General features: G+C 40.5%; 1 protein-coding gene across 1 annotated transcript in view; it reads right to left on the bottom strand.

The window, feature by feature from the left end:
- The window catches only part of trpm3 (transient receptor potential cation channel, subfamily M, member 3), a gene marked incomplete at both ends in the record, with an annotated part of 280,992 nt that overhangs the window by 50,608 nt on the left and 216,675 nt on the right, over positions 1-13,709 (bottom strand). The window contains 1 exon segment of the mRNA XM_080765825.1: positions 12,563-12,791. Within this exon segment, the coding sequence (XP_080621951.1) occupies positions 12,563-12,791 (229 nt within the window).

Raw genomic sequence — 13,709 nt, 5'->3', positions numbered from 1 at the left:
TACATTATGGTTCAAAAGGATAAAATGGTTTTGTCATTAAGATAATTCATGATTCAGTAATTCATGTGTTGCACTCAAAGGATTGTCTTTTTGATATAAAAACAGTTTAATGCTTTTATGATTTTCGTATAATTACAGTATTCAGCTTTGCTACCTTGGTTTGTCAATTGTTTTCGTTTTTGTAACTTTGTGTACTTTTTGTGTGTTTTTCCACCTATAGTTCTTACGGTGTTTCTGGAATTAAACTTTCTAAATCATCAGTTCGAGAGCTCATCCTTTTATCAGCCGGGGTTGCTTACACCTAGTGCAATATCGTCTCAACTCTTCATGTGTTAAAAAACCAGGTTCCACGAACATATTCTTGTCCGCGTTCACTACTGCATATGGAAGATTGATGCTGAATAGAGAGCTTCAAAAACTTCAATCTCGCATAATTTATTTTGATACCGACAGTTTGCTATATTTAACTTCACCAGAGGATCAATATGAACCAGCACTTGGGGATTATCTAGGAATGTTGACCAACGAATTGGAAGCAGATGACTATATTACCGAATGGGTTTGTGCAGGGCCAAAAACGTATGCCTACCGCACTAAAAATTCTAATGTCTGTCTTAAAGCTAAAGGGATACGTCAGGACTACCGAAACTCTCAAAATGTTTGTTTTGACAATGTCAGAGAAATGGTTGAGAGCTATACAAAGGACCCAAAATCAGACCATTCCATTTCCACACACTACAATAAAATTGTGCGGGATATTAAATCCTTCGATCTAAAGAACAAACAAACTGAAATCAAATTCAGGGTGGTGTTTGATAAAAGACGTCTACTCCATGATGGTTCAACAGTACCATTTGGTTATTGATTTGAGATGTCTGTCATGTGTTGATGATGATGATGATGAATAACTTTCATGTATATACTATGTATGTATGTATGTAAATAATAATAAAAAAATGAAATGAAAATGTATTCATACTGTTCATACTGGATATTTTACACTATAATAAAATTTTTTTTTAAAAAGGGTTAGAATCTGGTGTTTTTCTCTGAAAAGTGGCATGTTAACACATTTTTTAGAACATGATAAAATTCACCCTCCGATCTGTCAGTCTGTACATTGTGTAAAAACTATGGTTGAGTGTGGATCAGGGTCAGAAGAATGGAAGAAGTTGAGTTCGACCCTAGACTACAGCTACCATTCTCATGTATTGTGGTTGGAAGTTCAGGTTGTGGAAAAACTTTTTTTGTGAAGAGCCTTATAGAACACATGTCAGATGTTTTTTCAACTATACCAGAGAGGATTGTATGGTCCTACAATAGTTATCAGCCTATGTATGATGAACTCTCACAACAGTATGGTGTAAAATTTGTAGAGGGAATTCCACACTCACTCACTGATGAAGACCTTTTCCCCCGAAATCAGCATAATCTTTTAGTTATTGATGACTCAATGACAGCTGGTTCTAATAATTTAGAGCTATCTAATGCTTTTACGCAATACAGACACCACAGAAACCTATCTGTTTTATATCTAGTTCAGAACCTCTTTAATCAGGGAAAACATTCACGTACAATCAGTCTAAATGCCTCATACATGGTAATTTTTAAAAACCCTAGAGATAAGAATCAATTGTGTATTTTAGCCCAGCAGATGTTCCCGGGCCAGAAGAAATTCTTTATTAGTGCTTATGAGGATGCTACCAGGGAGCCCCATTCCTATTTATTGATAGATTTACGATCAAATACTCCAGAACGTTTCAGATTGAGAACGGGGATACTCCCATCAGAGTGGCCTGCAGTGTACATGTCTAAAAATTAAGATGTCAAAACGGGTAAAACGGAATCTCCCTGTTTTAAAGGCATTACCGACATGGCGTCCTGATGAGCGTAAAGCTTTTATTGCGCATTGTTCAAATGACTTGATGCTGTCTCTGTGCGAGATCTGTTTGAATGTCCTGAAGGGGAAGTTACCTCTCAAAAGTTGTCAATATAAGAGGTTGAAGAAGCATGGAAAGATTATTAAGCTGTTCGCCAAGAGGAAGACAAGTTTAAAACGGAAACGTAGCGCTGTAAAGCAATCTGGCGGGTTCCTAGGCACACTCCTCTCAATTGCCATCCCTTTGATAGCCAGTCTCATTGCTAGTACGAAATCATGAGTAGCAGCTTCAACAAAGTGTTCATGCTATCTGCTCAACAGTTGAACAATTTAATCCAGAAAAATGGACAAGCCGATAACATCACTTCATCAGCACAACAAGATTTGGAGAGGAAAATGCAAACTGTATTGAATAAGCCCGGTGTGAGTTCTTATGAAAAAGCCCAACATTATAATATACTATTGCAAAGATTACTGGCGATTGTTCGAAGAGGTGAACAAAGTGAACAGGAAATAAAATTACCTACAAAACCGGAAGAATCCGTTAAGAATGAAAGCAGAGAAACCGAAGCGGGGGAGGATCCACCAATACAGAGTCATGCTGGAAAAGATGAAGACATCTTACAACATCTATCTATCCGAAGTCGGAAAAATGCAGGGTTTATTTTACAGAGGCTCCAAGATTCAGATGGAGGTCTGAAATGGAATCCTTCAGGAGAGGTCATTATAAATGGTGAATCTATTAAAGGGTCACATATTGTCGATTTACTAAGGACTTTATCACACCAGAGATCACGAGGCGATAATAACCCTACAGGATGGACTGCATTTCTAAATATAATTTCAGAGCTAAATATTCCTCTTACAAGTGTATCCAATCTACATGCCAGGAAACACTTACAGGAGTTGAAAGAATCATCATTGAACTTAACACCATCGCCTATATATACCAGAAGACAGCGAACAAGAAAGAAAAAGACACCCCGTAGGGACACGCCGTCCTATAGCACTCCACTTCAACAATGGCTCCCCTTCAGTGAATCATAATATTAAACATGTACAGTTATATGTTATGAATAATAATGTGCACAAGATACCATTGTCAATAAAACACATTCTTTATTGGTATAAACAGTTGTATTCTGTATTCATTTCATACAATTGTGACATTTTTTAAATAGCTTTAGACTACATGCATTTTGAGTATAGCTTTTATAGCTAGATTGTTTAATACATTTCCTAAATCTTTTCACAAAACTGGTCACTAGAATATCATTTTCTCTCAAATTGTCAGAATAAAGTCTCATCGTTTCTTGAAAAGACAGTCCTTTAAAACGTTGGCATAGGAAGAATATGACATGCGCCCCACAAGTAGTCGAAAAATCATCCTGCACCTGTCGCTGGCTGTATCTCATCTCATATGCATGACGTGACATGAATGCCATGAAACTCTCTGGGTAGAAAAAAGCGTCAGGGCGATGTCCATATGAGTCAAAGAAGCATGCTTTTCCATCTTCCGCCTCCAGAATAATTCCAATCCAGTGCTCGCCAGGCTTATTTTTTGGATCTGTGTTTACAACAAGATACATTGGGCGCTTTTCAATTTTAGATGGGAGTGAGTCAGATGCCCATACACCCCCAAACGCATCGCCTATTATAGGTGCTAGGATGGTCTCGATCTGATAGCTGTCCATCTCTCTCTCGTACTTCTTCTTCTTTCCTCACCTCTTTATGTAATGATCAATACTCCATAAGAACCTGCCGTCTAGAGTTTATTTGAACCATACTATCATAGCAAGAATAAACAACCATGCTAACTGTACGGGGTAGAGCCGTTCTGAATCGCATGTCTAAACGACAGGTGTCGTCAACACCAGCTGATACACTTTCACTGTCTAATTCATCATCTCTTGATAAGTTTAGAACAAACAGTGAATATCCATTTTCGAAATCCTCACGGGTAATACATAATGGACTATCCTTCATATGACGGTTTGTAGCCAAGAAGAGGTTATAAAACTCTCTGACTGACTGATGGTTTGGGAAGTGGGGTTGAAAAGGTGTACTTGGAGTATGCTTGCCGTTCACCGAGAAACTTAAAAATTCAAGGTCAAAATGTTGAAATCTGAAATGAGAAAAAAATATATATTATTATTATTTGATTTTTAATTAAAATGTTTTTTTTTTTTTTTTTTTTTTTTTTTACATCATGTGCAATATAATTACCTGAACGGGTTGCGGTTACGTGCCCCCACGAATGCCACATGGTCGACCAATCCTACCACGATATATCTTGGAAGACGTCCCAGGAATAAATTGTCTTGAGAGCAGACTCTTGTCTGTGCAGGAATTGTGTAATTTTTAACAACCACCCTACTTATAGGATATAGAGCATTAGATTTCATCAATGCAGCCGAATGGCCTAGCATGACCGGGGGGGCTACCTCGACCTTTTTTGCGAAAATACTGGCCGATAGAATTTTCAGTTCATATGTTTTATCATTTGGGCACATGAGTGTAAAAGCACTTTTAGCTTTTATGAGTTTCAAACGTACATCCACATTATTTAGGAGAAGCCGCTCAGTGAAGAATACATCAGAGTGCAGAGGGCCCATTAAGACAAACTCCTTTGATTCTTGGCAGAACTGTGCACGCTTGACAAGTCCAGGATTCGGTCCATCCTCTCCAACAGCAATGGAATCCATCTCGTTTTCATCTTTATACCATAAACCAGCTGAGAATTGGCTCTTTAACGTAGCAGGAGAAAAGTTCAATAGGGTTTCAATTATAGCCCTATATGGATGTGTAGCGGAAGACGCTGATATTAGCATATCATTCAAGCTCACATCTACTTGTGAAAACATACAGTTAAGCGGATACTGAATTATTCCAACACCATCCTCAGCTCGTAGGTCGGTCCCATCTTGGTTTGTAATTTTAAGACGTAGATACAGCAAGGTGGAGTTTAGATCAAGGTATCGGTCTCCATTTCCAGGAATTAAAAACTCTATAAAGTCAGAGTCGGAAATCGTGTTCAATGGTTTAATCTCCAAATAATTAGTGTCATTGATTGATAACTGTATCATGGGGGCTACAAAGAGGTCTAATTCTGATTTTGTACACTCTGTTGACCGGGAGTGTGTGAGAGACATCTTTTGTTTAAAATTTAAAAAAAAAAAAAAAAAAAAAAATTAAAAAAAAAAAAAAAAAAAAAAAAAAAATTAAATAATAATAATAAAAATTATGTTTTTAAAATATATCTCTTCCTCGACCTTTAGGTTTCTTCTGTGTCCGTGTGTGTGACTGAGTCTTGCGAGTCTTACGCTTTTTATGTGTAGCTGAGGGTAGAGCGGACAGAGATCTTTTCTTTTTCCGTTTTCTCTGTGACAGCCTGATTATCCCTGATCCTTCCTGTTTAGTGTCAGATCCTCTCATCAACCGACTTGTTACTGCTGATATAACATCTGATGTGATTCCTTTCGCGGCCCTGGATAAGTGAGGCTTTGCCAGAGCTGCACCACGTTTAAGAAAAGGTAACACATATCTGAAAGCTCTGCTCAGAACAGACCCTAATCCCCGGCCATACTGTACGGGCGTCCCTATAAACCCGGGTAGACCATTACCAGCCTGGTTTGTATAATATGAAACAAACCGATGTTGATCCATTTTCTTCGTCTCCCTTTTTTCACTCTGATTAGAATATTGAGTTTGTTACAGGACGCAGGTGAAGTTTACAATACGTTTTTCCGTAAGTGAAGTTAATGAGCTTATTCAGATCAGATTTTATTTCGATTTTAATAGTGTCCAAAATCTTCTTGTTTACAGGTACGTAGTGTAGCTTATTGTATGCAATAATGACCGGCTCTCCGTAAGACCCCCGCTTTTCAACTATTCTCAGAAGGGGTGATTGGAATTCTCCACAATGTTGAGCCTCACAAATATTGCTGTAGACGTAAAAGCAATATTGACCCGTGTGTATATCACTCGGGAGTTGTGGAATATACAGCTTCTTTAGTCTCACCCATACACCTGGTTCGAAACCTACCATGTATGCCATGGCACCCTTAAATCTTATTGAATATATATCTGCAGCATGGAAAACCACCTTTTTAAGGACGGAATTATACTCTACAGATATATTCAACTTTGAATCAGAAAACATGGTATTCATTTCTATTACCAGTTTGCTAATGTTCTCATAATGACCTGATTTAATTTTCAGAATCAAGGGAGGTTGATTATATACATTTAAAGAGTGATTCATTACATGAAAACTACACTCTTTGTTGACAATATTATTCCAGGTATGACAGTACATAATTTCAGCTAATGCTACCTCATATCGACCTTGTAATTCTATAGACTGTGACAGCGTTATTGCATAATCGGAACTAGTATTGTCTGGAAAGATGTTCTGACATGCATTTGACGGTAATGTCAGATAGAAAGATTTATTTTCCTCCATCCTTCCGGCAGCAGTGTGTTTTTCGAACTGAGTGTCTCACAATGAAATTGTCAGCTTTTCATTAGGATTGTGGATCAGCTGTTTTCTTCTTCTTCTTCTGCTTCTTCTTCTTCTTCTTGTCGTTCTCAATATCCAAAACGTCTTTAAATGCTATCCAGGAGTTAAAGCGTGACGGCCATCCACGCCATTGGACTAAAACCATCTTATGGCCATTTTTTATCTTCGTATCTAAGATTTGCTCTATCTGGAAAGTTCTACTAGGCGACATTTTCACTTTCTGCAACTCTTTCTCATAGAATGTCCCTTTAATAATTTCACCATGTATATCCCTCACTTTATATACCACTGGCTCCCGAGGGATACACTCATTAACTATGAAATGTTCATCAGTGAATGATTTCTCATACATCTTATCAAACACAGATCTGAATTTTGAAATACGCACTATATCACCTTCTCTGAATTTATATTTGACTAATACATTCTTTATAGGTATATTTCCATATAAATTCTCAAACACAATGCTCATGTTTTCAGCAGTAACCTCAACTGGTTTCATTTTGATACTGCTGTGATAGCTATTATTATAGCTATGAACTAAATCCTGAAGAACTTCTATATACCTGTGTGTATTCTTAGCAGTAAAATATCGCCACATCCGCTCTTTAAGAGTACGATTGTATCTCTCAACTGTTTGCGATTTCAGATTACTCCCTGTAGCGAAATGTATAATTTTATGTTTCTTCATAAGTGTGTCGAAATGTTTATTGAAGAATTCTCCGCCAGCATCTGTTTGGATTTTGAGAGGGATTCCACTCTCCTGCAGAACAGTCTTAAAGGCAGCTGTCACATGCAGACCAGTCTTGTTTTGCAAAGGTCGGACCCAGGCTTTTTTAGAGAACAGGTCTATTACTGTGAGTAAGAACTTGTAATTATCATTATGTTTCGATAACGCATTGACATCTACGAGATCGGCCTGGAATTGGTATAATGCACGTGGAACAAACACACGATTCCTAGGAAAGGTTTTTCTAGCCGCACGATGAAGAGTGTAAGCGTCTTGTCCAGATAGAAACTCTTTGATATGTTCAGCTTTAGCTTTTCTTCCTGTATGCTTTTTTACAGCCTCAGTCAATTTTTCCACTCCACCATATGAACCAGGATCGCTCGGATCATAGTATATCCGCTCCATTACCCTTTGGACCTTCTTTGAAGTCATAGTATCACAATGTTCTACCGAATGAGCTATGCACACTACTACTACAAGATGTATATGCAGACAACTGTACAAAAAATAATGTCAGCCTACACAGTTATTCCATTGTACACAACATGTGATTTATTTTTTATTTTTCATTACACATAATACATGGAATATTATTTCATCATTTCAAAAAAAAGATATATATATATATATAATAACAATAATATATGAACGTAGTATATTGAGTATATTATTCAAAATCATCCCCCATAGTCTTATTAGGCTGCAGGAGCAGCGCCTTCTTCTTCTTCTTCTACTCCTTCTGCTTCTTCCTCATCACCATCCACAGCAGCCTTGTACATCCAGAAAGTGACAAAGTTGTCCATATCAGCTTTCTTTAACGGATCATCCCCAACCAACTCCGCCAGGGTTTCATTGATGCTCCCTTGAATATCAGAAGAATTCTGCAGCTCATAAAGAATAGCTTCACAGACTCCTTGGAGTCGGGCTGTAGATGACATAAAGAAACCCCGAGTTTGCAGAAGACGAACGAGTCCAGGAATAAAACGCTCAGTCCACACCTTCGTCACCAATGCTCTGAAGTGCTCTCTGTAGTAGCCACTCTCAATAGGGTACAGACATGGATGCTGTGTCTGAGAAGGGTGGTCTGTCTGGCATCCATAACAGGTTTCCTTCATCTGTTCACCCAGGGCGATAGGTAAAATTGAGACAATTCCACTTTTTACTGTCTTCAGAAAGTTGTCACTACACAGTCCTGCATGGTTATTTGAAGGAGATGGGTTAGATTCGTAAATAGGCATGAGGCCATCCACCATTTCAGAACTGAACATCGTAGGAGGCGGGGGTCCATTGTACTCATGGCGCCGGTAAAACATGAGTCCACTGGGGTTAGATTCGTAAATATTGAACGGGTTGAAAGAATCATCATAGCCCTCGCTTCTAGGATCTTCTTGACATGCGTTTTCGTCTTCACTGAATAGCACCATGTTGAAAAGCTGGGATGTCTGAACACCTACAAGTCTAGCCCTCTTATATACAGTTTTCGGCTGAATGAATTATGTAATAGCATGATATGGGAGGAGTTATAGTAAATATGGGAGGGGGCTATGTTAGAGAGAGGGTTACGATCAACCCTAACCCTTGACCTAGATTCTAACCTACAATAATGCTTTTCTTAAATATCAGTAGAATTCTCCAGCTCAAAAATAATAACCTCACAGACTCCTTGGATTCTACCTGCAGATGTAAAAAGAACGGAAAAGACGTACAAATCCAGGAATGAAACACACTGTCCAAACTCTCTTCATCAATGATCTGAAGTCTTCCTCAAGAGGGTCCAGATAGGGATGCTCCTGCTGAGCTGAGCGGCAATTTTGACAACAATTACATATAGACTTAATTTCATCATCCAACACTGAATCAATTCCGGCTTTTATAGTCTCCAGAAAGAGCTCACCAATCAGACCTTCAGGCTGATCCATGGTTAGAGTTGAATTTAACAGAGAGATGGTGTAGATTTAATTATTTAATTTAATTTAATGAATAGCTGCGTTGTCACCATGCTGATAAGCAGGGAAGTCTGAATGTCTGAATGTCCAGAAGTCTAATCGTAACCCTATATAGTTTTTGAGCAGGAAGAATTATATAGCTGCTGGAGTAGAATCTAGATTCTAGCCCACAATGACACAGTCTGCTCCATCCGTTTCCAGATCAGCATCATAACCCCTGTTAACCTCAGCCTCCTCCCTGACAGTGGCTAGAACCATAGCACTATTGAGTTGCACACGTCTTGCTGTTTTCCTCTTCTTATTGCCATCTCTCATATTCTCATCCCACAGTTTTCCTTCAATGAAACGTTTCTCCAGCAGACTCATTTTCCTACATTCTGGTCTCATATCTTCGAAGTAAACCTCCAGGTCTTTCATTAACTGGCGCACAATCCAGATGTCATCCATATGGAACGCTAGATGGATCGGATATCCACTCTCCTTCTGCATGACATTGATCGGGAAGAGTTCTGAATTTGAACCATCCTTCCTGAATCTCACCAAAAGCCATGTATGTGATCTGGAACAGTCGACAAGGAAGGCCTGCTCTCTCCCTCCACGTCCAGTAGCCTTCGAATCCACATCGACCAATTGAGAACGCTTGAATTCCCTGTACTGCTCCATTCGACCAGCCTGTAGGTAATCGCAGAACTCCAGGATTGACCCCTTCAATGCTTCAAATTCTCCAGCATACACACGCAGGTCTCGCAGATTGTCCTCAAACATGCCCTCTCCAGCTTCAAGGGTCTTCAAGGTAACGCATGCTGAATCACTGTATAATTTCATGTACTGGCATATCAGTCTTCGTGAGTGGGTCAGCTGCCAGATATTCCTATCACTACCGCAGTAGATCAAACCCTTAGACGCCATCTTCCTTCTCATTTATTTTCTGCTCTCTAATCCAACCCTGTCTACAGTATTTAAAGGCTGGCTGAGGAGGAGGAGGAGTTAAACCTGTTAAAACCTGTTTTAACCGGTTAACTCTTTCCCTCCAAAAAAAATGTGCTGATCTATTACATAAACAATATTCCCGCTCTTTTCCCTCCCGCCTTTTTTAACCCCATGACATAACTCAGTTACATAAATTGAGGCGGGACTTCCGGTTGACCTATATAAAAGGGGGGCGGGACTTCCGGTTGACCTATATAAAAGGGGCGGGACTAACGGTTGACGAGTCAATCTGACACATTAGCTAACATTTACCTCTCTGCCATCATGGACACCATCTTGAAAATGATGCCTTTCCAGAATATTTTCCCCCCGAAAATATTATTCTAATTTAGCACACCCAAAGGTTAACAATACCTGAATGAATGGCATTTTCCCCTCCTATATGCAAGCTTTCCCCCCACACGTCTCAATATTTGCCATTGACAATTAAAGGAGAAATTAGGTAAAATGTCCGCTAAATGTTGTCCCTACACGTCAAAAACTTGTCACGATTTGCATGAATTTCCTCCCAGCTATCACACAAACGATCAAAGCTGGGCATAGGCAAAAAAAAACTAACGCACAGAAAAAACTGCAGGCCCTAAACACGCATTAAAAGTTCCTAATTCAAATTCTGCATCAATACTATCAACACAGAGATCATCCATATTTAACCAGTCTGAAAAATGCCATTTTGAATTTTCATTGAATGAAATGTTATATTATCCAAAAGAAACATTTACCAAGTAATATGCATGATCCAAATCACATGGATTATTAAAGGACACTAAACAACCACCTTATCACATGGATTATTAAAGGACACTAAACAACCACCTTATCACATGGATTATTAAAGGACACTAAACAACCACCTTATCACATGGATTATTAAAGACACTAAACAACCACCTTATCACATGGATTATTAAAGGACACTAAACAACCACCTTATCACATGGATTATTAAAGGACACTAAACAACCACCTTATCACATGGATTATTAAAGGACACTAAACAACCACCTTATCACATGGATTATTAAAGGACACTAAACAACCACCTTATCACATGGATTATTAAAGGACACTAAACAACCACCTTATCACATGGATTATTAAAGGACACTAAACAACCACCTTATCACATGGATTATTAAAGGACACTAAACAACCACCTTATCACATGGATTATTAAAGGACACTAAACAACCACCTTATCACATGGATTATTAAAGGACACTAAACAACCACCTTATCACATGGATTATTAAAGGACACTAAACAACCACCTTATCACATGGATTATTAAGACTTAATAATTAAGGACACTAAACACCTGCCCATGAGGAGTCGGTAAGAGGTGAGCCTCTCCTCCGGGCATACAGGCTATAAACAGAGTAGCCTATTAGGAACAGTGGAGGAAAGTAACTGTATACATTCCTACAGTCATGTAGTTACATTACTGTACAGTACATTACTTAAGTAGTGTACTCTGTTTGTCTCTGTCTCTCTCTCTCTCAGCACCTGTGTGAGGGCGACCCAGCCATCTGACCCAGTCTGCTCATTACTCTCTTTTCCCTGATCTGTGCGTGCACACGTGCGTGGGTGCGTGCACTGTAAAATGAGTTAATCTCTTCTGATATTCCCAGTTCAGCTCCTGATTATAAATAACTGTGACCTTTCACCTCTGACCACACACACTTCACCCACATTTCAGAACAGGACTATAGAGCGCTGCAGCCCCGCCCCCTTTCATGACGACGCCAGACCCAGGAAATGAGTCCCAATGCATTTTTCCCATTGACTTTTCAAAAAGTATTTATTTAAAGACGGTTACGCCGCGGACAGAGCCAACTCGAGTCGTGACAAATCATGACAATAAACACAATATTTTGGACCAAATAAATAATTACAAAGAAGAAAAACAACAAAAAAGTGTTTTTCTTCTTCTTTCTAATTATTTGTTTGGCCCAAACAATTGTGTTTGTTGTCATGATTTGTCACAACTCCAGTTGGCTTTGTACGAGGCTTAACAGGTCTTTAAATGAATACTTTTTGAAATGTCTATGAGGAAATGAACTGGGAATAGTTTCCTGGGTCCTGGTAGGGACTGCGACGCTCTAATGGCTCTTGTTGAAAACAGACCGGCTTATTGTGCGCATTGCATATCGTTGCTGTCGGGAGGAAACCTCATAACTCAATTTTTTTGGTTTTAGATTTTTTCCCCCTCCATAAATCAGTGCTATTGAACACCCTTTACGTCTGTGTGTTGTTTCGAAAATATCGAACCAATGGAAAGTAGTAAAAAACATTTAACTTAACTCCATTGGACACTCAAACTGTCTTCTAAAAATCAGCTAACTCCACCACCTCTCCCACTCTCATGCAAGTCATTGACAGAAGTAACGACAGAGTTCTTGCGCATGCGCAGGCGTCACATCCACACGTGTTCCTTACCTTCAGTCCAGAGTTCTTGCGCATGCACAGGCGTCACATCCACACGTGTTCCTTACCTTCAGTCCAGAGTTCTTGCGCATGCGCAGGCGGCCCATCCACATGTCGGTGAGCAGCATCTGGCTGCAGGTGTGCGCGATGAAGTCGCGGTGCTTGGCGGCCACGGCCAGCTGCAGGCAGGTGGCGTTGCTCCAGTTCTTCAGCTCGTAGGTGAGCAGCTTCATGGCCATCTGCTCGTCCTGCTTGTAGGACTGGTCCAGCAGCTCCACCGCAAGCACGGCAAACTCTCTGGAACACGCACGCACCGCACCGCACCGCACACACAGCCACACACACACAAACACACACACAGCCACACACACACACACACACACACACACACACACACACACACACACACACACACACACACACACACACACACACACACACACACACACACACACACACACACACACACACACACACACACAAACACACGCAATTGTACATCTGTTCTTGAAGTAATTGTTTATCCCCCAAAATCACGAAGACTAATTTGACCTTTGGGATAGACACATAAGTCGGTGTGTCCAAAAACGCTCAGATCGGTGAAACCAGTATTCTCCAGCGCTTGCTCCATGCTGCGCTACCCAGCCCTCTAGACCAGAAAGCACGCCGGCTGGGCCAGACTACCTGCCCCTCTAGACCAGAAAGCACGCCTGCTGGGCCAGGCTACCTGCCCCTCTAGACCAGAAAGCACGCTGGCTGGGCCAGGCCGCCCGCCCCTCTAGACCAGAAAGCACGCTGGCTGGGCCAGGCTACCCGCCACTCTAGACCAGAAAGCACGCTGGCTGGGCCAGGCTACCTGCCCCTCTAGACCAGAAAGCACGCCGGCTGGGCCAGGCCGCCCGCCCCTCTAGACCAGAAAGCACACTGGCTGGGCCAGGCCGCCCGCCCCTCTAGAGCGTGCTTAGAGTATATATATATTAATAGAGACGGCACCCGGAGGAAACCCTGAGGCGAAATGGACATCGTTGCCGAATTTGGTATTGCAGCTCGAGCCAGCACTGGTCCCTTGACTATCATTGCGCACGTTCACGTTATGGGGCAATGACGCGTGAGCGCTGTTTCATAGGTGAACGAGTGCAATGATAGTCAACGGCCAGCGCGTTCATGTGTTTGGGTCCAATCCATCACAGAATGCACTCTGTTCCTACCCGGGAG

The sequence above is a fragment of the Protomyctophum bolini genome, assembly GCF_963924005.1.
Source record: "Protomyctophum bolini genome assembly, chromosome: 6".
Classification (NCBI taxonomy): Eukaryota; Metazoa; Chordata; class Actinopteri; order Myctophiformes; family Myctophidae; genus Protomyctophum; species Protomyctophum bolini.
Note: the sequence above shows the minus strand (reverse complement) of the source record. Positions and strands in the feature narration are given on the sequence as shown.